General features: G+C 40.1%; 1 protein-coding gene across 1 annotated transcript; it reads left to right on the forward strand.

The window, feature by feature from the left end:
* Window positions 1-27,332, forward strand: CD28 (CD28 molecule). Its single transcript, XM_045806707.2, has 4 exons — window positions 1-159; window positions 20,309-20,665; window positions 20,907-21,031; window positions 26,741-27,332. The coding sequence occupies exons 1-4, from the start codon at window positions 105-107 to the stop codon at window positions 26,867-26,869; spliced, it is 666 nt and encodes a 221-aa protein (XP_045662663.2). The 5' UTR covers window positions 1-104; the 3' UTR covers window positions 26,870-27,332.

The raw sequence follows: 27,332 nt of genomic DNA on the forward strand, positions 1-27,332 counted from the left end.
TGGATGACGAGACGCTAGGGCTGTGGCAGGTGCGTCTTCAGTTCCCCTCACACTTTGGGCTCCTCGGGGAGGAGGGGCTGGAGCCCTGGCCCACCATTAGCACAATGATCCTCAGGCTGCTTCTGGCTCTCAACTTCTTCCCCTCGATTCAAGTAACAGGTAAACATTTTTGATTTCTTTCCTCCTCTCAGTTTTTCTTGCCTAGTCTTCGGTTGGCTTGGCTCATCTTAAATTTCAGACGACTTCTGAAATGTGGACATTTGAAATGTAGTTTTGCTCTCACATGGCAGCCGGTTTATGAAGAAACTCACTGAGTCTCAGTCTACCGTATAATATTTTAACAAACATTCTTTGGAATTAAATAAGATTTATTTAGCTATTAATTGGTAGTGTCCCAGGAAGCTATACAAATTATGCTTTTTAAAAAACTTTAAGACAAATGCTATAAGTAGGTTGGTTCTGAAAGATCTGGATTTAGACTGCCAGGATTCATATCGCCCATCCATTTCTTACTAGCTAGCTAACCTTAGACTAGTATGTGAACTTTCTAAGCCTCGGTTTTCTTCTCTATAAGTTGGGGATGGTAATAACCTCCTCTCAAGGTCATTGTGGGGATAAAATGAAATAATTTGTGTGAAATGTTCAGTACAGTTAGAGGTAGGCTTGCAAGATGAATGTTAATTGTAGTTACGATGTCTACTCAAATTGAATTGAGTGTGTCAAAATGAATTTCGGAGTCATTACAGAAGGTGGCACAATGCAAATGCCCAAAAATTACTTTCTTTTACAATTGACTGAAATTTGTTATCTTAGATTAAAATCCCTTAAGTTCCCAATGATGATGAGGAGGATACACCTAACACAATTGTAACAGAACCCCATGTCAGATGAAGAGACCAAGGGGTACGGATGTTAATTTGTCCAAGGGTATACAGATATTAGTTATTGGAGTCAGGGTCTGAACCACCTTCATCTGACTCTTCAGCCTAGGCCCTTGACCATGACATTATTCCACCTAACGTGATATGGTTTATAATTTCATAGCTCCAGATATATCCAGGGTTATACCATCTTTGGAAAATCACAATTCCAAACAGAAAGAGCTTGTTGCTTTGGTGGGCTGGAGACAGGTGTTTGCTCAACTTGTTCTCAGAATTAGAAAAGTGTCTCACTTGGCTCAAGATTTGTACAGATTAATGAGCACACTTGGGGCGCCTGGGTGGCTCAGTCGTTAAGCTTCTGTCTTCGGCTCAGGGCGTGATCCCAGGGTCCTGGGATCAAGCCCCACATCAGGCTCCTCTGCTGGAAGCCTGCTTCTTCCTTTCCCACTCCCCCTGCTTGTGTTCCCTCTCTCGCTGGCTGTCTCTCTCTGTCAAATAAATAAAATCTTTTTAAAAAAATGGGCAGACTTAAGTAAGAATACTTCTTTTTCTCTTGAAGATACATTGAAAAGCCAGTATCTTCAATTTTCTTTCTCATTTCTCTTGGTGGGTGTGGAGACTGCATTATTTGCTGTTATTCTTAACATCGTGTGCATGTGCTCCCAACGTGCACTAGTGAAATATTTACATATACACCCATCTATTTTGTTGCCTTCTGTGCCAGTGAGTACTTTTACAAACTGTGTGTATTTATAAAATGTACCCCCTCGGTGAAAGACATAAGCTGGCGAGCTACGTTATGCCCCAGTATTTGGTGCCAAGCATTTAGAGTTACCAAATATATTTTAAAAGAATCTTTAAAATTTATTTTAAAAAAGGTCTTTAAACTCTATTTTTAAGGGATCTTTAAAATTTATTTTTAAAGATATTTATAATTTCTTCATTGATGACACAGTAAGAGATAGACAGAATAGGCAGAATGGAAAGAGAAGCTCATTCTCACAGAAACTATTTAAGTATTTGTACACAAAATGCTTTCCTGATGTGCTCTGTGGACATCCATCTGTCATCAACTCCCTGAATCTCTTTGGAAGATGTTTTTTGTAAGACACAAAGCTTCATATTTTTCCTTTAGAACGTGCATTGAAAGGGGGGTAGTTAAAAACCCTGTTAAGGATACACATATGTGGGACCTTTTTTTTTTTTTTTTGAGATACAAGTATGTTGCAAATGCCAACTCACCCCCATAACAACTTTGAAGATTTGATGCTGAGTGGCCACCTAATGAAGTAGGGAAGAAGTAGAGAAGGCACGTTTGAAATTCTTCTCTCAGTAAAAAAACTTTTGAGATAAAATAACTACAAAATACAAAAAAAATGCATGATCTATTCTAATCAATGGTGCAAAACCTGCCATATGCTCTTTGTCTCTCTGTATTTGCCTTCCATGAAGAAGTTATAGATAAGGTAAAATTCTTTGGTCACAGTGTAATTGTCCTCCCTAGCATTAAGAGAGATATCTGGTGTGTGTGTGTGTGTGTGTGTGTGTGTGTGTGTGTGTGTGGGAAGAACAGTATTACACTGTATGTTAACTGACTGGAATTTAAATAAAAACTTTTTTAAAAAGAGAAAAAAGGAAGAACAGTCCTTTTTTTCCACAAATTTAAAAATTCTAACTCACTGGCTTGCAGCGTAGCTTAAAATGCTTATTCTATGAAGGTTCAACCTAACCTGATTCTTCATGATTTTAATGATGCTGTAGAAAGATTTTTATGGCTAATTTAAAGAAGTATAATTTAGGAAGCATGAGGAAAACTTCACTTAGACAATTCCTTTACTAAAGTTCCATGTTTCCTACCAGATTTGAGTAATTGTGCATTTGAGATCCACAAATTGAGAGGATTTTTTTGGATTTTCAAAGAGGTAGCTTAGAACTGTAGTTCCTTTGAAAGGGGACCAATTTGTGACTGATGATAGAAAGAGTGTGCATATCATAGATGGCATTGTTCAGAGGTTTTTCAGCCAATATCAGTTATTTTTCAGCAAGGCTAATCATCCAGTATGAAGATAAAAATTAGGACAACGCCACTTATTTTTCCATGAGAGGATTTCTTTTCATTTCTCCCCAAACCTCAGCAAATAAACCGTCAGAATGGCCAGTTGGAACGTGATTGATTTCTCCAAGGCTTCTGCATTTCCCTTGGCACTTCTTTTTCTGAGAGAGGCACAGGAGGCAGGAAGGTAGTTGATATTTAATAAAAAATCCTCAGCAAAGCAAGGTCATTAAAGACTTCATTTTTAGTTCAGCAAATGCCCCCTTTGAGGTAGTTGTTCATAATGGCAAGTAATTGGCCTCTTACAGGGAAGTGCTGCCATGAGGCGGGGCTTGGGAAAGTGAGAGAGAGAGAGAGATGAACCTTGAAAAGGCCATGTCATCTGCAGATTGCCATATCTGCATGTCATCCACTGCACGGTAGCCTGTTTTATTTGACTTAAAAAAATCGGGTTGGTGTCTTGTCATCTCAAGTAAATTCAATGGGCATTTCAAATGTATAGACATTGCTTAAGACAATATATTACTTTCTATTTTTTTTAAAGCAACCATCTAGAAAGGACTTTTATAGAAAGGACCATAAAATCAATAACAATATGTCAATATCAAGAAATAGAATGAGTCATTTTCACAGACTGATTAGAAAGAGAAATGAATCTGTGATCATAATTCTGAAGCTCTCACATTTTTTTATGGGTGGGGGTGGGGATTTCATTGTCTCTTTTTAAGATATAGACTGTCCTCCCTTTTAATGTCTTCATTCTGTTTTCATGAGTAGACAAATGCCACATGACTACCACTCAGCTTTTACCATGTGTGGATATTTTCCTTCAAGTATTTCTTGTAGGCAGTGTGTTGACATTTACAAAATGAAATTTTTATGCCACCAATGTCCTAGAAGAAAATTCCATTCGTGGTTTATCATCTTTAAAACAATAACTCTTTATTAACTAGTATAGGCATTGATAAGGAGACATGATTGCGAACTTTCTTGTCTACAAATCAGAGGGCAGGCCATCTTTCAAAACACAGTTATTTTGTAGCAGGACTCTGAGAAGGATAAAATCTTTCATTTTTCCTTTCCATCTTGGTTAAATTTTTGCTTGCCTTTTTCTCAAGACGTTTGTTACTCGTGGAACTTCACAGAGGTCGGTACTGTTCTTCTCGGTGGATGATTTAGCTGAACTTCTGGAAAAAATGACATCTGGGTGGTTTTGTGACTGACTGAAGGGGTCTCTGGTTTTTGAAGCTGTGTTAAGGAATCTGCCTCTTTCATGGTGACTTCTTGCTACTTTTGATCTTAACATGGCGTTGTCATAAAAAAAAAATGGTACCCAGAGCTTTCAGACTGACAATTGTTGCATGAGAATAGATCCCTGAAGCTGGAGGGAAGGTGACAAAGGCCCCATGGAGAAGTGGTCGCAAAGTAGGTGTCTAACTTCTTGCTTGTTACCCTCACTTTGAGGACTCTGAACATCAGAAGAGAGGAGCTCTGGATGGGGTCAAGGGCTACTTGGTCATTTGTTAGAGAATGTGAAAAAGAGAATTTAGACTTCTTTGGCCTTGGTATTTCAATGTTAAGGTCATAGGCATCTCAACTGGGTCTGTGTGTCACCATGCGGGTTACGTATGTTTATGTTTTCAGTGCTGGATGAAAATCTGCACAGTGGTGGAGAATTTCTTACTTAACTTTGAGCTGCAACTTTATCTCTGTATCACCATTATCGTCATCTTTTTCATTTGTCATCATCTTCATTATCTGTGGGACTCGGCCAAGGTAACTGTGTTAATGGTTCCTGATGGTGTCACAAATGTCACCCACTCATAGTTCACTCTGACCTCTGATCTGATCAGGGGCCCTTTTCTTCAGTATCTAAGTGAACCTTGTGGCTCACAATTCACCATGTAAGGTATTGATTATGGCAGGAATTCCTGTTCATCACCCACTCATTCATACAAGAATCTGCATTATTGACATGTCTTACATTGTCACAGTGACATAGATTCCCTTGTTAGGAATGTAGGTGGGTGTTTGATTTTTTTTTTTTTTTTTTTTTTTACACTTGCTGAGAAGGTAGAGGGTTGTTGTGCTTTTCATTGCTTAGGGATACTTGACGGATGATGAAGTGTCAGAACATCACTGTGGCTGTGTCTGCAGGTTCCATGTAACCTGATGACTTTCTTTGGTATTGAACACTACTACTAGCAAGGCTACATAATTTAAGACAATCTTTAGGAACATGGGGTCCAGGAGGGTTCCATTTCTGATTCACAGACTCTGTCCCATTGAAACTGGGTGAGAATGGGCACACATGAGAAGAATGTTTCCTTTTACTGAAGCTCTCTGGGGGGACTAAAACAAGGTATTACTAGGTTACTGTTTTCTAAAGTACTAGGTTCCTGTTCTGTAAAGTGCCTCCTTCCTCTTACCCTTTAGCAAGACAGGTCTTCATTCATGTGCTCATTCAATAGGTATTTATTAACATCTTCTAGGTGCTATTCTAGGTTCTATGACTGATACAAAAACCCAGTTTGAGCTTCAGTGAAGTAAAAATGAGAATTGTGAGATCTTTCTAGAATTTTTTTCTTTCAATTTAGCATCATTGTGAATGATTCTCTGTTTGTAGTAATTTATTTTATGGCAAACAGTTATAAGAACTGGTGAATTCAACCCCAGACATTTAGAGATGGGCGAGAACTTAGATATCTCTCAAGCTATTGAAAAGGTGGTTGTGTTGATGGCTCCTTGAAGATGCTAACAATGTTTCCTGGCATGTTTTGGATGATAAGGCCTTTTGCATATCCAATCAATCTTTTTTCACACCCTAATATGAGATCCTTAAACCCAAAATTGCAGCTTTCTTCACGGTCTCACCTACCTGCCCTCTGTGTTAATGACCTTTCTGATGCTGTAGCCTTCCTGGAATTCCCTCTCTCCCCCTTTCCACCTATCCAAATCCTACTCATCTTTCGCTTTATGACTATAGTGCAAGATTCATCTCTTTTGAGGAAGCTCTCCCTGGGTATTCAGCCTTTATTATGTACTTCTAAGAGGCATTCCAACAGGAGTATAACTCAATCTAACAAAGATTTATTAAACCTGTTATATTTTAATCTCTATTGGAGTCTGAAGGAATATAAAAAGAGGAAAAGAAGTGTAAGGACTTAACTTAGCACACAAGAACTGCTTGTGTAATTAATCGAGTTCTCTCTGCTTCCACAGACGTTTTGATCCAGTTGAGAAGACCATATATGACACGGTATAGCAGTGGGAAATGGAGAGCTAACTCTTGCCTACTTCCCCTGCTGTTTCATGCCTTAATGACGTTGCATACATTATGTAATATAATCTGAAATGTTCCCTACACCACCCACTTGAAGAAGCCTTCCCTGAGACCCTAAATGGCAAAGTGAGGGGCTTCCTTCCTTCTCAGTTTCCCAAAATTGTTAGTGCATTGATACATCTGTTCCCCCCCCCCCAGACTATGAGCTCTTTGCAGGCAGGATCATGTCTATTCATCATTATAACTTCACAGCACAGTGAAGTTATGTTATTCCAGCACAGTGCTGGAAGCATTATAGGTGTTCAACAAATATTTGTTGAAGAAGGAAACAAATGAGTTAGTACTAAAATGAGCAAGTGTAACATTAATATTCTAGTAAGATTAATATGGAATAGTTAACATTTATGGGAATTGAATGGGACATTAAAGCTAGATACAATTTGAATGGATGATGTTATTAATAATAATGGCTAGCTAATACTTACTTTGCACTTATAATGTGCCAGGCACTGTTCTCCCTGGCTTTCCCTATATCAAGTCATGTATTCTTCCCTGAAATCCTTTGAAATAGTTGCTATGATTACCTTTTCTGTAAGGTGAGGAAACTGAAGGATGGAGCAAATAGAGCAATGTGCCTATGGTCACACAACTGGTAAGTAAGTAAATCCAGGCACTTGCTCCAAGGGTTCATATTCTTACCAATTCCATGTTACTTCAGGAGGGAGAAGAAATACAAATAAAGAAATTAAACCAGGAATGTTGTTCTGTGTTCTTGGCCAGAACTGAATGTGTGGAAGCGTGGAAAGGTAGGGTAGAATCAGGTCAAACCAAGGGCTGAACACTGATACCCCAAGTTTGTACTTCATTTTCAGGCATTGTGATGCAGCTGGAAGCTTTTGGAAGCAGGATGGTCTAGAATGTATAGAGACTAATGGCAAAGAGATCATGTTAGAAAACTCTGCCATTGTGCCAGGATGAGGGGTAGTAGATTAGAATTTGGGTAGCAAAGGTGGGAACAGCAAGAAGGGACTATTCTGAGGGATGCTTGAAAAGTAGAAATTCCAGGATGTAGTGCCTGGTTTGTGAAAGAGAGGGAGGGATCAAGAGTGATGTCAAAGTTTTTGGCTTGATAGAGGAATGGTGGTATTACCACCTGAAATCAAGATGTGCAACTGAGTTTTGGAGCAAAATAATGTTTAGTTTTAGACACATTGAGTTGAAGTAAGGGCTTGAAATGGCAGAAAAATGTCCAGTACAAACCTGAAGGAATGGGAGCTGGGTAAAACGAAAATATCTAGGAAACCCATCTTTGGAGTAAAGTTGATGTCATGGGAATGGATAATAGAAATGAGAGAGTATACCTGTAGAAAAGCAGAGAGTTGAACTGAGTCTGGAAAATGGCTCTGGTTAGAAGTCAGCTAAAGAGGATGATGAACCAGTAAAGGAGACAGAGAATGTGTTTGGAGAGATAAGAGGAGAAAGAGGTGTGACAGAACATCACTAAAGCCGAAGGAAGAAAGAATTTCAAAAAGAGACAGTGCTTAATTGCGTTAATTGCGTAAGGGAAGAAGTGGATAGTGGCCTGGGAAGGCTATCGATTTTGACTAAAAAGAGGCCAGTTGGGACTCTTGAGCTTAGACAGAATGGTGGGGAAGGAAGATAAGACTTCAAAAGGTCAAGAAAAAGTGAAGGGGAACAAAATAGAGACAGTAGAAAGAGGAAATTGCTAGGTAAAGTGAAGACAATTGGGAACTTCTATCACCTATAATGTTCACCATTTCTTGTACATGGTGGGTATGTAATAAATGTTTGCAGACTGAGTGACTTCAATATGTTTGAGATGTGGAAGGAACCAAGTGCGCTTTCTGAGTGAGTGAGTGAGTGAGTGAGTGTGTGTGTGTGTGTGTGTGTGTGTGTGCAGTGTTGATGGGGTGGAGGGGAGAGAGGGTCTTTAGGAAATAAAAGAGGAGGAGGGAGAAAAATAAAGAACAGAGGCAGTTCTCACTAGGAGATGGGGAGGGACATTTGGAGCACAGAGGATGGGAGTATTAGAGAGAGGAGGACAAACCTCTGAGAAGACTGGGGAGGAAGAGAAGAGATTTATAGGGGCAGAGATAGATATGTTAGGATGAAGCAGGGGTGGGTGAGTGATTCCATGCTGGCATTCCTGACATTAAAAACTTTTATTTAAAAAAATGCATATTTAATTCTCTCAGAACAGGCTATAGTGTTAAACCTATATCAACAAAGGCCACTGGATACTACATACCTTGACTTTGAAGACTCAGCCCATCTCTATTTTAAATTTGCTTGAGCCTTCAAAAATGTACAATATGGCTTGGCTTGGCATCAGCTTGTGGCTGAAACAAGAGGGTCAGAAGATTCAGATCAATCATGCCCAACATCATGGGCAGGGCTCCAGTTCCCAGACAGGAAAGTTAATCTCAGCATCTCCCTGTGTTTTTGGGACCAAGGATGTAGCCTCTTGCCCTTGGCTTTGGAGAGGCCATGTCTGTTTTTCTACACCCATCCCCCCCTTTTTTTTTTCAAACTTTAAAGCCACTGATTTCTCAAGGTAGGGGGGATGTAATTAGGAGTTTTAGTCTGTTGAAATGTGACAAAACTTTTCGAGGCCTTCATTTCCTCATCTGGTATGTGAGGGGGTTGGACTTGAAGACATTTCAGGTCTATTTCTGGTTTAAAAATGCTTCTTACATGGAATAAAAATGCTGGTTTTTTATCAGTTTTAACAAGACAACTCAACCACCCCACCCCTTTGTGGATGGTTGTATGATCGGAGAGAGAAAATATGAAGAACTGCTGAGCAGCCATCTCTGAAATTGCTTGGAGAGACTGCAAACCAGGATGTTAGGTACAAAGATGCTTAGAAATTATGGCAGGACTTGGCCTTTGCTCTTTCTCCTCCACCTTCCTATGTAACGTTAAGGTTCCACATAGTAATTATTTTCAAACTTCCAGGTCATGATGTTTGCCTAGAAGATTTCGTATGTGTCAGGCTCTTTGGAGATGTAAGATTGAATTATTGCTATACCGTTCATGTAGAAAGCTATAAAGCCCTAGTTACCCACTATTTGTACTACAGGTTTTTAGGGTAATAAAATTGGGTATTTGGGTGTGGTTTGGCAGCTTTCATATAATCTCAGGTGCTCTGCCTTTTTGGACTCTTAGATTATCCTTCTAGCATTAGGAGCTGAGAGGACAATTGTAGACCTTTGAATTGTAGGGGCTGGGTCACATCACACCCATTTACATTGCTTTGTGTTTAGGAAGTTTCAGTCCTAGGGTGCTCACACCCTGCATTGTTGGGCAGTATCAATGAGGATTAGGGGTGGATGATAATGCAGGCAATGGCTTTCAGCAGGTTTAATATTAACTGTCATCCTAACACAGATGGCATCCTGATATACATATCTGTCTTTGACTTTCTTGAGTTCTAGTCCAAGACATCTAACTCCTGGACCTTTCCTTTGGGATGCCTTACCCACCCCTCAAACCCAGTATATCTAAAACCGAACCCAACAGCTTTTCTCCAAAGAAATGTCCTCTCTTGACTTCCCTAATTTAGTCAACAATGCCTCTGCTTTCACCCTCGCCCAGCCACAAACTCTGTGTCATTTCTTATTCTTGTTCACCATCAGTGAGCACAACCGAGTACCGACTCCTCATCTGTCCTTTCCATCCCAGCTGCCCGCTCTGCACCTCAGGCCCTGTGAGCTCGCATCAAAGCTATTGTCACAGGCTCCGGATGGGTCTCCGCCTCCGGCTCTGCCCTCTCTCCAGCGAGTACATCTGCGCTACTGTGTTAACCTTCCCCAAGGGGCACTTACTACCCTCTTCTCAACTCAGGTGTCCTCAGCATCTCCCATTGCCTTCTTAATAAAATCCATGTGCCTTTTCTTGGCATTAAAGGCTCTCTATGATTGGTATCAGCCGTCTTTATGTCTTTACCTATTTCCTCTTTATGTAAATGGAATGCTCTGCTGGTCCCCAATAAACCTTTATACTAAAAGCTATTTCCTTTATCTTAGCCTGTCTAAATTTGCCCCGGACTTCATGGCCTAGCTAAAGGTCAGTTTGTCCACATAAAAGCCTCCAAAATCATTTTGTCTGGAAACAAGGCCTCTTTTATATGACTGTTGTGACAGGGCTCATGGACCATACATGGCTTTGGAGTGTAGCTAACTGTCTATTTACCTAGGATTTCTCCTAGAAGAAAGAGGCTGTATCTTTTACATTTTCCCATCTCCCAGAACCTAGTACATTCAGTTCTATTATTTTTTTACTGAATAATGCATTACTTCATCATGGCAGAAGTCAGAATACCAAAGAACAATTTTCTGACACATCGAAATTTCTTTTCAGAAAGTACTCATTGATCATGTTGGTAATTTTTCTCTCTTCATAATTAATGACTAGGTACTCAATTGGGACTTTTTGCTACTGAACTATTTGACCTCTGAGTTACTTTCTGACAGTTGCATGAAGCACAATAGTTTTTTAAAAGGACAAGAACAAATGTCCTCTACACTCTAGTGTCTTCCTGTGTATTAACATAGATGAGGGTGGAACATGGAGCTTAGCTTGGTGCTGGTTAACAGCAGCTTGTTGAGTAAATGTATTAATTAGGTTTCTATTTCTATTTTTATTGCTACCCATCTATAATCATTTGTATTTGTTTGAACTAAGATCTCTAGATTTTGTATAAAGTGACCCTTTCAATAAGAATAAATGTGCTTGACAGAACTGATAGTTGTACGCACACCATCTTGGGTAGGGCTGGTCCCGTGGTCTATTTCTCTGAACAAAGTCATTGCATCTGTCATGGGCACATGTCATGCAATGACATGTGGCCTCCTCTACATGATTCTCTTTCCTTCTGGTTCTGGTAACCTCATCCTGCTCATGCCCTTTTAGACCTAAGGGTGGTCATAACTCTGCTGCCATGGGCTGCAGTTTCTAGCATTTGCCTGTGGTTCCACACCTTTGCCGACAGTCCTTTTATAAATACACCTTCCTCTTATTGCCCAGTTTGAGTGTGCCATTTGTTTTCTGCTGGGATCCTGAATGAGACAACATATCTGTATACACCACATGCTTTTTCAAAGCCCTTTTTTGGGGGGAGCTTTCTTTAAATCTTTATTCCTTGTGAAAATGGGGAGAGTTCAAGATGACAGCCATTAGAAAACTAGATGGAATGACCGCAAAGTTATTTTGAAAATGTAATGTGTGTGTGACTATTTTTTCCATTTTATCATGAATTTCAGAGTCTGGCGTCATTTAAGGTGTGCTAGGTTATTCATAGCTTTGTTTTTATCTTCCTAGTAGCTCAAGGAAGATGGCAAAAGTCCGATGAGTGTTTTGTACTCCTGTCTCACATCTGTATGAGGCTGGGCCACCAGCTAGAGTTTAGAGTCACAGACAGAGGAAAGAGTCACTTTCCTCCCAGAAAGCACAACTGGTCTCACAGGTTCCTGAGCAAACACTGGATTGGTCTGTGAGCAAGACTGTCCCTTATGGAGCCTAAAAAGGAGCAAGTGGTCAGGTGGCCACGTGTTGAAGGGTATCCTCGGCCTGAACAGGAAATGTACTCAGAGGAAAGTTACAGTAACTTCACCAGCTCTGTGGTCAGGAGGGAGGTGCTCTACACCAAGGAAACCAGCGTCACCTTCACAGAATGTTCACAAACACCGCAGGGCAAGATGGTTGAAAATAGAAAGCTTTCATTTTCTCTGGTTCCTGCCTGACATGTTAAATTCTGTTCAGTCAGAATTTTAAAAAAGGAAACGGCGTGATTAGGATCTTACGATCTGATTTTTAAGCTGCAAAAGAAACTGATTGTGATGTGCAGAGATGGAACCCAATGAAGTTCTTAAGAGGTTCCGAGAGAGAGTCACATTGCTAATTAAAGACCTATCATATCTCCTTTTACTGCTTCCTTAACGTCTCAATGCAAATGTCAGTCTTGAGTGCTGTCTACTCTACTCTCTGGTTCACTAGCCTCTAGGTGCCATTCTGTTTCTCTATGGTGCTATGATAGAGAAAAGGAAAGATGGCATATCATAAATTAAATATGATAAATATATGCAATTCACAAAGGTCCTGAGGTTAAGAATTTGCCCAATGAGGTTTAGACTGAAAAGTGACTTCGTGTATTGACTAATGTTCATGTTCAAAGTGTTTTCGTACACACCTAGGCAAGCTGAAATAAAAGAGCTGGGATGGCATAACTATTGGTTGTGGATCTGAAATAATTTATAAGAGGCATTTCATGTGACGGTATTGTCTGTAGACCTTATCTGGGGTCCATCTAGAACCTTTAGGAAGTCTCTGAAATCATAAGCAAAATGTTTTGTGCGCATGCATTACAGGCAAAGAAAGTTTGGAAACATACTTTTTCTAAATATGACCATGAAATCAAGTCAATCTGCTGAATGCACAAGGTTGGTTTTCTGAATAGAACATTCATGATTTCAAACATTATCCTAGAAACATTAAATAAATAACCTTAGCTCTTCCATTATTTGTGTGACCTTGCTTAAAAAGTCACTTACTTGTTTTGTTTTCAGTTGTCTCCTCTATAAAATAAGGTTTTGGCTTAGATCACCTCCAATGTTCCTTCCAGCTGAGCACTTTTTGCAGGACGGTATTCCAGCAAAATGGTGGAGAAAACAAAATTTTAACTTAGTTTTGTCCTGCTTCCACTCCATTTACTCCCCTACTCAATGGTATTTTCCTAACTCTCACTTCTAGTATCGTCCAATTATCTGTCCAACTTTGAGAAGATCTAGAATCAATCACTGAAATTGTGTTGAAATTTCGATGCAACCTAAAAGAGGGAAAAGAACAATAGACTAGAAGTCATGAAGCATGAGCAAAGTTGTAAGCATGAGCCACTTGTCCTATAAACTTGGGCAACTTGTTTGACCTCTTTAATCTCAGTTTCCCCATCTGTGAAATGGGCATAAAGATGACTGTCCTATTTATTTACCTCACAGGTTAATATGGAGTTCATATGAGATAAAATAGGAAAAAGCACTTTGTAGCCATATGAATGTAGGCCACAATTATTAATTTAAGTCAATGTGTTTCCCACATTGCCTTTAAGGCTTCATCTTCTTTTGAAATCCAAGCATTAACTGAGTTGGTGAGGAGGGTCCTTTCAGGGGCAGGTTTCCTTCTCTGGTGCTTGGAACCACACTCAAGAGATGGTTATCCACTCCACCTGTGCAGAGAGTTGATGGTTATTAATACAGTAATTGACCCATTTACAACAGGCAAAAAGGGAAAGTTTTTTTTTTTTGTAACCAATTCTCATGGAAGCACAAGTAACTTCCAATTTTCTAAAAGTCAACTGTCACAAGATTCACAGATTATCTGTGGGAAATCTTTTAGCTCTCACTGCCTTTCTTATAAGGAGCAGATAAGTACCCTTTCACCTCCAATCTTACTCTTCATGTTGCCTGTTGTTAAGGAGGAGTTGTGAGGGAAAAGAGGTTTGAGGTTACAGCTTCCTGTCTCCACACCTTTAGCTGATTTAGCTGCTAGGAAAGGCTTTGAAAGCAAAGCACTAAATTCATCATCAAAACAACTTATCAATTCAGTTAGAGAAATGTCAGTCAAGCGAATCTTTTGATACCAGAAGCAAATACAACTGATGGATTGACAATGTTTCTCTTCTAATGCAGTAGGTTTGACCTAGGTGGACCCTGTCTAACTACTCACAAGAAGGAAAACCAAATATCCACAGGGAAAGGCTAGGTCTGCTAAGACCAAATTAACCTGAAAATGGGTGCTTTTCACTCCTAACATGAAAGGAATCAAATACAAGTTAGTATAGGCAAGCTAAATATTTCTCTAGTGTCTTCTGAATCTGGATATTTTCTTAAATTTTATAATGTGTTCTTAAATTATTTGAAGTCCTGTGGATTCCCTGAAACTCAGAGAACCAAAAATAAATTTCAAAGCCAAATGTCATTTGATGTTTCCGTTATTGGTAGCTGTGACTTATCCATGTTAAGACTCTACTCCAATAGAGTAAGGGGTGTGCATTTTCACAATGCTCCATTTTAAGAAAAACATAAGAATTGTTGTGTCTACTGTTAAGTTATACTGATCACATATATTCAGTATCATTTAGAGAAATTGGTTATCTTTTTCTACCACCACAGGTGAATTTCCTTCATTTAGTGTCTCTTCAAAGCAGATGTAGATTTTGAAGTCCTATGAGATGCTTTCTCACCTAGGCTTCTCTGTATGATTGACATGAACCAAGGTGGGACCAAGGGCTATCAGGGTATAAATGTTGAAAACAAGAAGTTCTATCAGCCAGTCTTTAACTTGGGTTGAACCCTAAGCTAGGAGACCATTGCCACACACTAGCACATATTTGGGAAACCACTTCAAGCATAGCACCTAACTTTAAAATTATGTGTTGACATGGAAGACAGAGAAAAGTAAACATTGACAAATACATTGGACATCTCTTTTTCATCAAATGGCCATATAATCAATATTTTTAAAGCTCTTTCCCAATAAATTTTAGTACAAGGAGTCACACAAAAAAGGACTTTTCCTTCCCCTTTGCAGTTGTTGGATGTGCCATCAAGCAGGAGAATATTGAATATGTAACAGCCAGTGAAGACCCTGAGATCTTGGATTGCTTTTCGGTGAGAGATTGCTCAATTTGTAGTGCTGAGTTAGAATGGGTTCAGAGAAATCCCCTTAACCTTGGTGAGGTTTTGAATTTGGGGGCTCCATGGATGAACAGAAGGAAAGTCTATCTTCTAGTTATCTCGCTTTATTATGCTTTGTGAATGAAAAACAGTTTCAGGAGAGAAAGACCACCACTTCTACCTTGTGAGAACAGAAGACAGTGAACTAAGCTCCAGGCAGTCAACTGTGTTCCCAGGAACTTTTGAGGTAACTAGTATTCTCTTTGCAGTGATCTTTAGGCTGGAAGAATGTCTTTTTCATAGCCCAGATGTCTAAACTTCACCTCAGTTTCTCATAATGAGTGAAGAAGAGATGTAGGTAAAAGAAAAACAGTATTATTACTGGTTGGCCTGTATGACCTGAGAATAATTATTTTAAACTCCTCCTTCTCCCTCCCTCACCACATCTAAGCCAATGCTGAGTTCTGCCAGTTTTAACCTGTAAATATTTCTTGAGCTCATCTACTTCTCTGTAATCATATTTCAGGCCCTGATCACCTCTTGTCTAGGCTACTACGATTGTATCCTAACTGGTCTCCCTGTTGTCATCTTATGCCATTTAAATTTACCTTCATATTTTTACTAAAGTGGTATATATAAAATGAAATCACCTTTCTGCTTATGACACTTCAATAGGTCCTCACCACCAGCAGGAGAGCTCAAGCTGTGAACCACGCTTGTTTTGCGAATCTTGTCTTTTGCAAGTCATGGTCCAGCAAACAGAGGCAGCTGTAACTCTCTACATCTGTCCTTATCTCCTCTGCAAAGACTCTTCTTTTTCTCTCTTTGTCTTGTACTCCCTGTAGTCCACTACCTCATGCCCTATTCTCCACCACACACTCTCCTACTTCACTTCACCCCTGACACAAAGGCTCATCTTGCAAGGCTTTTACTTAATAAACTTGTTGAATAAATGTATGCATACTTCCACACTCAGGTCAGCAGTCACCTTCAGAAATCCTTAGCTGATTCTCGAGTTGCCCACAGAAATGCTGTGCAGATCACTGTGCCACTATTTTAAAAGTAGCTGTTGGTGTATCTTTCTTTCCCACCAGACTGTAAGCTGCCCAAGGATAGAAACTGAGCCCTGCTCATCTTTGGGAAATAGATTTTTCTCTTCTGTGTGCATCTTGGGAGGGTGTCACATTCTGAGTGGTCGAGACATATTAAGCAAACTACTGGAGTATAGATGCTGAGCTTCTTTTCATTCTTCCCTCTCCTTCTCCTCTCTCCACCTCACTGTGGGTGCTGGGAGAAGGAAGCCAAACTGGGTCACCATCCAGGGTTTCTCTCCAGCTTTTCTTGGTTTTTCTGCTTATGCTCCCTTTTATTACCCTAGCAAAGAAGTCCTATGCTAGCCAATCCCCCCTTTTTTTTTTTCCTTATGTCATCTCTCAAAGGCAGAGCAGGAAGAATTTGACTCCCCCTTAACACAGAATCCAAATAATTAGGAACAGAAACAATCCCTGGAGGGCTCAGTAAACAGAAATATCAATACCTAACCTGGACTCCCTGAAAAGCAGGGGGAGATGCTGGCATTTCTTGCCGGGTTTGGTTCTTTTAATCAGAACTGGCCCAGTGATTCTTTCTAAGTAAGCAAAGAATAAAACCAAGCAAAATGTAACACAACAAAAACCAAGTTGAATTTCCCTATCATGACAGGTTGAACTTTTTGGTTCCTTACATGTGTTTTTCAGTGCTTCTAGGGGGTGTTTGAATGAATAATAAATGAAGCTAATGTTGTTGAGACGCAAATTTTGAATAAGGAATTAACGAGATGGTAATCAGACCTCGCTTCTGATAACAATGACACAGTCAGATTACCACCTTTCATTTATTGATTATTTAATGAGATCCTATCATTCACACGGTAGTATACAAAGAAACATAACAGATTGTCCTTGCTCAAAGAATACCGGAAACTAGAAGCCTAGGGGAAATAAATACACACAAATCAAAAACTCGAAGTGTGTGAAACAAGAGGTGTTCCACATGCAGAACCTGACCAAATGGCAAATGAGTAAACAGATAGTAATCATTTTGAGACCTGAGAAGGGAGAGACACTCTAGGCCATGAACTTAGCAAAGTATGGAAAGAGGAACGTGCGCACATTATGTTGCCGGGATGTTAACTTAGACAGTCCGGCTAATTGGGAGGATTGGGTTTGAGGAGATGAGCCTGGAAAAATCTGTGGAGGCCTAGTATTTGAGGATAAGAAGTGAATTTTCAATTGTTCAGTCACTGGTTCTCAAACTTGACTGCAAATTAGAATCTCCTGAGAAACTAAAAATGCTGATGGCTGGGTCCTATACACAGAGATTCTGATTAAATTGACCTGGGAATCAAGGGTTTTTAAAGTTGCAGCTGATTCTAATATGCTGTCAGCTTGAGAAATCTGTTACATGACGATGATTTTCAACCCTCACTAAATACTAGAATCAAAGGGGGAAATTTTTATGATAGTACTAAAGATGACCCACAGAATGGGAAAAATATTTGCAAATCACATATCTGAGAAGGAACTTGCATCAAAAATATGTAAAGAACTCAGATAACTCAACAATAAAAAGGCAGCCCCATTAAGTGGGCAAATGATCTGAGTAAACATTCCTCTAAAAATGATAGACAAATGGGGCACCTGGGTAGCTCATTTGGTAAAGTGTCTGCCTTCAGCTCAGGTCATGATCTCAGAGTCCTGGGATCAAGCCCTGCACCGGGCTCCCTGCTCAGCAGAGAGCTGCTTCTCCCTCTCCCTCTGCTGCTCCCCTTGCTTGTGTGCTCACTCACTCTCTCTCTCTCTGTCAAATAAATAAATAAAATCTTTAAAAATAAATGACAGACAAATTCTTTAAAAAGCATGTAAAAAATGCTCCACATTGTCAGTCATTTGAGAAATGCGTATCAAACAACAATAAGATACTGTTTCATATACACCAGAATGGCTATGGTAAAAAAGATGAATAATAACAAGTGTTGGGAAGGAGGTGAAGAAATCAGAATCCTCAGACACTGCTGGTAGAAATGTAAAATAGTGCAGTTGCTTTGGAAAACAGTTTATCAGCTCCTCAAAAAGTTAAACAGAGTTACTGTATAACAGAACAATTCCACTCCTGGTATACACACAAGAGAACTGAAAGCATATGTCCACACAAAACTGTATACATCAATGTTCATAGCAGCATTATTCAGAATAGCAAAAAAGTGAAAGCAAATGATGAATGGAAAAGCAATATATATATAACAGGATATTATTTGGCCATGAAAAGGAATGAAGTTGATACATTTTACAACAGAATGAACCTTGAAAACATCATGCTAAGTGAAAGGAGCCAGACAAAAAAGGCCATATATTGTATGAGCCCATTTATATGAAAGTCCCAGAATAAGCAAATCCATAGAGACAGAAATATTCAGTGGTTCCCAGGGGCCTAGAGGAAAGGAGGAAGGAGGAGTGGTTGCTAATGGGTATGGGATTTTGGTTTGGGAGCAATAAAATACAATATTCTGGAATCAGATAGTGTTCATCCATTTGCAACTTGTGAATATAATGAAAAAACCACAGCCAGAAGGAAGGAAGGTGAGGGGGATGAGCAAAATGGGTGGAAGGGAGTGGGAGATATGGCTTCCACTTGGGGAATGAGTAAGACATGGGAAGAACGGTACGGCATAAGGAATACAGTCAATGGTATTGTAATACCATTGTGTGGTGACAGATGGGAGCTACACATTGGTGAGCATAGCTTAACTATAGAGTTGTTGAATCCTATGTGGCACACCTGAAACTAATGTAACATTGTGTGTCAACATTACTCAAAGAAAACAAAATAAAACCCAACCACTGAATTGTATACTTTAAAAGGGTGAACTTAAAAAAAAAAAAGAGTGGCTTAATGGTAAATGGATTATAGCTCAGTAAGTTGTGTAAAAGAAAATGAGAAGAAACAATACAAATCCCTTCTCCTGTCCAGCATAGACTAATTAAATCAGAATTTCTGGGAATGGGACCGGACATAGGGTTTTTTTTGTTTTTGTTTTTTTTACGTTCTTGATGTGCAGCCAGAGTTGAGGACAATGCAGGTGACAAAAAGCTACTAGTAACTTAGTTCTACACATTTTCCTTCTTCCCAAAGCAAAAACAAAACACCTGAGCACTTGAATGCAAATCCAGTTTAAATTGTAGGTTTTATTTTAACAGATTTTTATTTTATTTGGCTCTTCAGTATGGGTGTGTGGGGTGTTGCTTCAAAAAACTTTAAAAAAAATGCAAATAGGTTGACAATTATTAACATAACCCAAAATAACAGCAATTTTTTTTGGGTCTGTATTAAATTTTGAATCAGAGACACAAAGCCATTCATTGTTTTCGAGAAATTCATTGTTTTAGAGTAATGGAAAATTTAGAGAAATTTGCAAAGTTGATTCTTAGTGGTTAAGTGGTCTATTTCTCAGGTGGTTGTAGTTTACTTGGGTTTTTAGTCGTAGCTTTGCTCACCATCTATTCAGCGATTTTAGACAAATCATCTAATATTTCTGGGCCTCATACTGTCATTATAGTCATATGCCAGGCAATGGGGATATGGTGGGAAACAAGATGGAATAGATGTGTTCTCTTCCTTGTGTAGGTTATAATACCTAGTTCTTTGCTTTAAAAGTGAAGAGATTGAACTAGATGGTCTCCAGATTCTTTGATCATTTACTGGAATAGCGTAGAAGTAGAAAAATGGAGTAGAGGGGCAGCTCTTGTACACCTCTTCCATCTCCTGTGATTTAAGGGAATGGCTATGTGAAGTTCTTGAGAAGGCTTCTCTCAGAATTTGCTATGGAAGGTAAGTTAAACTCTTTGGGTTATGTCTTCTCTTAATTTTTATCCTACTCTTGGAATGGCCAATAAACACAGTCTGAATGTTTCAAAACATTTTAATTCCTTCACAAAAGCCTGTATCAGAACTTAAAACCAAATCTATTTGTGTATCCGTGTCAGGTGTTAAAAAGCCATTTCCAAGGATCCCACTCAATCAGGAAGACACACAATTAAGCATGATTAACATCTTTGGGATCTTAGTGCAGATTCAAAATTTCCAAATGCATAGCTGCGGTGCTCAGCGCCAACAGAAGGCCACATTCTGCCCTCCAAGTGAAAACACGCTTCATTGTTCCATTCAAAGGAGGGTGAAAATAATATCAAAAGGCAAACTTTTAAACTCTCAGTATAATTATCTTCCAAAGAGCTCCTGCATCTTCTTCTGCCAAGACAAAGCCTTTGCTGGAGATCTGTTTATTTTAAGATGTCTTGATTTCAGAAAAAAAAAAAAAAGTCCTCATGCCCTTTTTCTAAGCAAATGATTTTTCCTTCTTTAGAAAACAAGATTCTGGTGAAGCAGTTGCCCAGGCTTGTGGTGTACGACAACGAGGTCAACCTGAGCTGCAAGTATACCCACAACCTCTTCTCAAAGGAGTTCCGGGCATCCCTTTATAAGGGAGTAGATAGTGCTGTGGAAGTCTGTGTTGTGAGTGGAAATTACTCCCATCAGCCTCAGTTCTATTCAAGTACAGGATTCGACTGTGATGGGAAAATGGGCAACGAAACAGTGACATTCTACCTCCGGAAGTTGTTTGTTAACCAAACGGATATCTACTTCTGCAAAATCGAGGTCATGTATCCACCTCCTTACATAGACAATGAGAAGAGCAATGGGACCATTATCCATGTGAAAGGTAACACACAACTCTAGCAGTGTGCCGCTCTAAAGCAATGGTTTTCAGTGGCCGTCTTGAAAACCAAGTCATGATCTGGGGTGGGGTTGGATAAATCCCAGAGAGGAAGTCTACAAATTCTACACTAGTGATATTTTGCATATTTTGGTCCTTTTCCCACTCTTCTATAATGTTCAGAAGGAAGGAAATGTACTCAAGTGCCATTCCCATGTTGTTTAACCCACTCTGTTCTATTTTTCAGAGAAACATCATTGTCCAGCGCAGCCGTCTCCTGAATCTTCTAAGCCATTTTGGGCACTGGTGGTGGTTGGTGGAGTCCTAGTTTTCTATAGCTTGCTAGTAACAGTGGCTCTTTGTGCCTGCTGGGTAAGAGAAGCAACACTGCTTTTGTGTAACATTTCCACTGCACATGTAATCTGAACATGTTCAAGAATTTTACCTATGTGGTTCATTTTCTGTTTAACGTGTGATTGTTATTATTATTGCTGTTATTTCCCTGCTAGGTTTGGGTAGGTTCTCTTTTAGCCTGTTCAACTTTATCTGAGATGAAAAATCTAATGTGAATCCTATTTTCCAGAAGGCAGTAATTAGGTGGCCAGGCAGAATAAGAAGCTAAGTGGGTAAATCGGGGGGTGGGGATTGGGAGTCTTAGGGCTAGTTACTTTTCTTCTCCCCATTTTGCAATATCATGATGATATATAAAATAGTTTTAATATACACGTATGTATAAAAATCTAAGCAACTTGAGAATCTAGGCACTGAAACCAATGAACAATTTTGGTTCAGGGTCAAAAATTGTGAGAAATTTGGCTACTGAAATTATGCATTCAAACCTAGCAAAGAAACTAGGTCTGTTTATCTGAGTCATATTTTTATCTCCTCTGAAGCAGTTGAATTTCGTGAGGCCAAGTATGGTTGCTGTCATTATGAAACCATAATGGGAGTTAGACTTTTCTGAGCTCTCAGCACTGAATTAGAGTTTACCGATATGTGCAAATGTTCATGTAATGAACTTGGTGTGTTTTTCTTTACCTTCTTCAAAGTTGAAGTTTTGAACACATCCTGATGACCACATCCACTGTTATGATGGGACTCCCTTACCAACGATCTTTTCTTTACTCAGAAACCTCCCTTTCTCATGTACACTGTGTGGGACAGAATAGCTCCTGCATTGATTCCATGCTGTCTTTGAGTTCCTTCCTATAAGTTAGATGCCTCTATGAGTCATTTCGTCAATAAGAAATGTAGCTGCTCAAGGATAAAGGACGATTTCTTTTGATATTCACCATCCATCCGGTATTAAGCATATTTAATGTTTAATGAGTGCTTATCAAATTGATGAATTGGTAACCCTCAAAAAGGCCAAACTAAGGGCTTAAATGAACATATCATTAAGACATATTCTACACATTTAACTAATCCATATATGGGTCAGTGATTTCTGGAACCCATACCAGGTGAAACCATCCTATTTACTAAAGACTTGGTGCTGGGGGAGTGGGTAGAGGTGAGGAGGGCAGCCTTGGGTTCGCAGTCATGTAAATGATAGATCCAGCCTGAGATCCTTTTATTTTATTTTTTTAAAGATTTACTTATTTGAGAGAGAAAGAGCATGAATGTACGAGTGGGGGGAGGGGCAGAGGGAGAGAATCCTTAAGCACACTCCCTGCTGAGCACCAGACATGGGGCTCGATCTCATGACCCAAGAGATCATGACCTGAACTGAAACCAAGAGTCTGACGCTTAACTGACTGAGGAACCCAGGTGTCCTGCCTGAGATTCTTTTAAACTCTGTTGGCCTATTTCCAAAGTTTGCCTCTCGATCATTCCCCACATGCTTCTAACATTTCAGAAGACTCTAGGGGCAGAGGGACATTTGTTAGGCTGCCTGTTGCTTAGACTGTCCCTTCTGCAGGGTAGAAACAAAGTGTCTGTTTGTTCTTGGAAATCCCTTATACTAGATAGCAACTTGGTATTTACCTGTCTTGCCTCCTCTAAGTTGTCAAACCTGGGAGCCTTTTACTTAGAGAAATATTGCTTAAGTTCTTCCTCTGATGTCAGTTGAGTCCCTCATCTTTCTGGATCTTGGGGTCTTCATACAAGGTACCATCCCACATTGAACCTCTGTGGTGTTGGCCAATGATTTTAGAATTTAGAATCTTAGTCCTTATTTTTATCCCTTGGGAATTTCAACTTCTTAATTTAAAATATAGGTGCAGTGGCTTTATGGGTCCAGGACAGGTGTTCCTTTGTAATATGCTGACCTAAGTCAATGTAATTTACCAGCTTCCCAGGAAGTAGTTTTGAGAATTATTTTAACTTTCAGTGGCCAGAAGGGTACTGCTCATCATTTAAAACTTATTATAAATACACGTTAGAATATCAGTTAGTATAATCAGGCACTAATTTGCTCAGTGACTGGAATCACCCAGAGGAACAAAAGCCATTTCTCATTTTCAGTGAATTTAAACAGTTCACTTTCAACTTGGAAACATCATAGACGCTATGGATTTTTCCTTGGTAGCACCACTTGCTTTGTCTTGATAAAACTTAACTTTGATCTTATTCTGTTTCATAAGTTCCCTGTGAATTAGGAAGAGCCAGTGGTTGGCATGATCTTATCTTCTGTGGCCTCTTAGGGGCAATTAGGTTGTCTAATAAGAACCCTTTATTTGCATCTCCACCTAGGTCTTTGTACTTTCTGACCATAAGGGTGTGAAATAAACATATATTTATATTCATAAGATAACATCACATTTTTCCCCTTGGCTCATCTTTTCTTGCTGCTATTACTGTTTAAGCAACCAGCACCTTGTTGAGCAAGGCAGATGGGCCATTAGGGATCCCTAGAGGTTAGCCATTTCCTGGGTCCTATTTTGGGAGCCTATTTTTGGCTGGTCTGCACTATGCCTTGGTGTGAGCTGCTATTCTCCGGAACTTCCTGAGGGCTTGGGATGTGCTACCGTAGGCAGTTGTAGGCTGAGTGGGTTTCTGGAAGCAGCTGCACATTCTATCCCAGCTCTTGACCTCTTGCTGACACTTGGGTAAATAAAGTGCTCCCCTCTGCCAGGCTGCTGCCAAACAGCACCTGTTACTATCACTCAATCCTCCACTCACTCAGCTGAGCTGCTAAACCTATTCTCTTTCTTAGTCTAAAGGAGCCTTCTTGAAAACATGGTGTTCTCCACTATCAGGCACAATGTGGGGAATATGGACAGTGTGTGGATAAGTGGTATCTGCCTTTAAATCCACTGTGGTCTTGAAGACTGTGTGTTTAAGTGAATTGTGTCTTGCTGCTGCTTCCAGGAAAGAGGCCGGTAAGGGTGGGGGTGGAGCAAGGGCAAGGGAGGAGTGGTCCTGAAATCACACATCTTTATCAGACATAGCAGAATGGTGAAGGGGCAGAACAGAGGACCCAGTCACACAGACACATAAGGCGAGTACTCTCCACACATACATGCAGGTGCATATGGACCCTGTGGGTTCTGGATTCATGTTCCCAGCCATGCATGTGTCATTTCCACTGTTGTGTTTACAGTTTAGTGGACTAAATCCACTATCTGAAACTAGCATGAGGGGAAGCATGGGAGCTGGTTGAGCAGATCTTTCAGAGTCTTTGTGCAATCCAGAGAACCTCAGACTCAAGACATTTTCATTATTGGGGCCTTTCTACCAGCTATAGTTGTATTTGGGTGTCTGGAGGCAAAGACTACTATTTGGGAGTCTGGCAAGTGAAGTCCTCAGAGCTAGAGTAAGTACTAAAGTGCTTTAAAGTGCTTTCCAGGGTATCAGCAGAAGCCTTCCACATTTTTTTGGAGGCAGAGGTCTCCTTGCTCTTACTCCTGCCCTGCCATAACCCTGTGCCCAAGAGAGCTCTAGTCTTTATTTATAGAAAGGCTGTAGAGCCAAGATGTTTGAAGAGCAACTTTCCTCACCCACTTTGTTTCCATGACTACCTCTCTTGAATGAATCTTCCAGTTATGTCTGTTTAATGCTATCCTCTTCTTAGTTTCAGCTGGATAACCCATTCATCATTCAAATCCCAAATGACCAAAGCTGAATTTGTAATCTTCTCTTACAAATCTACTTCTCCTACTGTCCCACCTTATATCTTGGATGGAACAGCCTCTTTCCAGTCTCCCAGGCTCAAAAAATTGGTCATCTCTGGGGATGAGCAAGAAGGGTCAAGCAAGCCAACAATATTCATTCTAAATTTGGTCCCATATTTTGTATCCATTGCTTCCTTTTCATTCCATTCTTTTTCATGATCAGACCCCATAGATCGGGATTTCTCAGTCTTGGCGTTCTTGACACTTTGGGCTGGGTAATTCTTTGCTGTCGGGGGGCTGCCCTGTCACCAGAGGTTTTTAGGAGCATCTCTGGCCTCTACCCACTAGATGCCATAGCATTCTTCCCAGTTGTGACAACCCAAAATGCCTTCAGACATTGTCAAATGTCCCCTGGGACAAGGGGTAAGGGAGCTGGCGGTGTCAAGGGTGAGGCTTAGGAAGTCTTGGGCAACAGTATATATAGCAGTGTCACTGAATGGCTACTTAGAGAAGGATGAACTTGCAAAGGAGGCAGGGAAGGAGTAGCCAAACAGGTAGAATGAAAACCAGCATGGTACCATCTTATGGAAGGCAAAGTGGAAGAGTGTTTCAAAAAGGCAACAGTAATCATTAATAGAGAATACTGCTGAGAATTCAAAAGATGAGGACTGAAAACATGTTAGTTGGATTTAGTAATGTGGAGGCCAGTGTTTTCCAGCCTTTCTTTAACACTTGCTCATGCTCATTTGACAAGGCTCAGGGAGGAGTTCATGGAAATAAAGCCAGGGCAGAAGCCGCTTGCTCACTTGTTCAAGGGCTCATGTCATTCATGTGCCATGTATCTACTTACGCATCAGGCCTAGGTGCCCAGAAATAGACATATTTTTTTCATAATAGGGAATTCTGAATTCAGAAACCTGGGTAGCTATTTTTAGAATTTTTATGGGTCTTTTATCAAACATGTAAATTTTACCATCACATTGGTTCAGAAAAGATGCTCTTCATCTCCAGTCAAAACTATGTTAAGATTCATGGTGCATATAACTCTTGCTCTGGGTTTAGTATTGCCCCTACTTCCCTCATCCCTGATAGAAGTTCATCCAGAAAGATCGGTAGAGGAAGAAAGGGATAAAGAAGGGGGGGGGGTAATCAGAAGGGGGAATGAAGCATGAGAGACTATGGACTCTGGGAAACAAACTGAGGGCTTCAGAGGGGAGGGGGTGGGGGAATGGGATAGGCTGGTGATGGGTGGTGGGGAGGGCACATATTGCATGGTGCACTGGGTGTTATACACAACTAATGAATCATCGAACTTTACATCAGAAACCAGGGATGTACTGTATGGTGACCAACATAATATAATAAAAAAAATTAAAAAAAAAAAAAGAAATTCATCCAGAAGGAGCTGAGTCTCAGGAACAGAGATTGAGTGACACTATTGTCTTTATGGAAATGTACATAGACATAAGAGAATAGGAATGTAACTAGTTATCTTGAACTATACCTCTCCACTAATTTGGACTCCGGGGCTATGAATTTATGATTATTTCAGACTCTAGAGGGCTGAAGGTCCTTTTGGATTAATGATGGAAAAACAGCTTGTTAAGCAAATGGCAGCTGTAAGAAGATTGCAGTGGGGATGCTTAACCTTTTCAAAGGAGGAAGGGCCTTCAAGAGTATTTACATATCAACAGTGGATATATTAATTAGATACGCTTTTGGAATTCAGATCAAATGACTGCATTGAGGGTAACATGGGTACATTGAAATACCTTCTTTGATACACTAAAATACCTTCTTTGATTCATATTTTGCATGTTAATTTAGAAAAGTCCCAAGTAGTTAGGTTTGATTAGGCACTATCTTAGTCCAAGGTGCTCAATGAATTCAGGTATTTTCGGCTTCCTTTGACAGTCTATGTTCTGAGTAGTTGCCCCCTCTCCCCCCAACAAGTCTTAGAACCCCTCCCACTCCATCTCCCTCTGTTCCCCGGCCCCCTTCACAGTGACACTTCTCTTTTCTGCAGATGAAGAATAAGAGGAGCAGGATCCTTCAGAGTGACTACATGAATATGACCCCCCGGAGGCCGGGGCCCACCCGAAGGCACTACCAACCCTATGCCCCAGCACGCGACTTTGCGGCATACCGCTCCTGACATGGACGCCTATCCAGATGCGAGCCGGCTGGCAGCTCTTCACCTGCTCAACACAACTGCTCTGGATAGGAAAAACCCGCCTCGTCTTCAGCCGGCCACGGGCTCCTTTTACGGGCTCTTATTAGGCTCTTATTGCCAATTTTTCTAGAATGACTAGACCAAATAACTTTATTTTGAGACTCTGAAATGAAGTTAAAGAATATTCCTGTGGCAGGCTCTATCTTGTAGTGCCATGACCCAAATTCCAACTTACCATGTATTTATTGACTTAAGAGGTTACAGTAGAAAACAAAACAAAACAAAACAAAAACCCCATGGATTCTGTTAGCCTTGAAATCTGCTTTCCATTTCACTCCTATCTCACTCACCTGAACATTGTGGTCAAGTGAAGTGTGATATGGAAGGACTTTTTAGATGGAGAGGAAAGGTTTGAAACTCATTCCTTTTGGTTAAGTGGGGGTTT

The sequence above is a fragment of the Ursus americanus genome, chromosome 1 (assembly GCF_024610735.1).
Source record: "Ursus americanus isolate L20-20 chromosome 1, mUrsAme1.1.p, whole genome shotgun sequence".
Classification (NCBI taxonomy): Eukaryota; Metazoa; Chordata; class Mammalia; order Carnivora; family Ursidae; genus Ursus; species Ursus americanus.

Bases quoted from the DNA above. Each gene is read 5' to 3' on its own strand.
- CD28 (XM_045806707.2), top strand. From the start codon at position 105: ATGATCCTCAGGCTGCTTCTGGCTCTCAACTTCTTCCCCTCGATTCAA. The intron at 20,666-20,906 runs GTAACACACAAC...TCTATTTTTCAG, and splicing joins GACCATTATCCATGTGAAAG to AGAAACATCATTGTCCAGCG. The intron at 21,032-26,740 runs GTAAGAGAAGCA...TCTTTTCTGCAG, and splicing joins TGGCTCTTTGTGCCTGCTGG to ATGAAGAATAAGAGGAGCAG.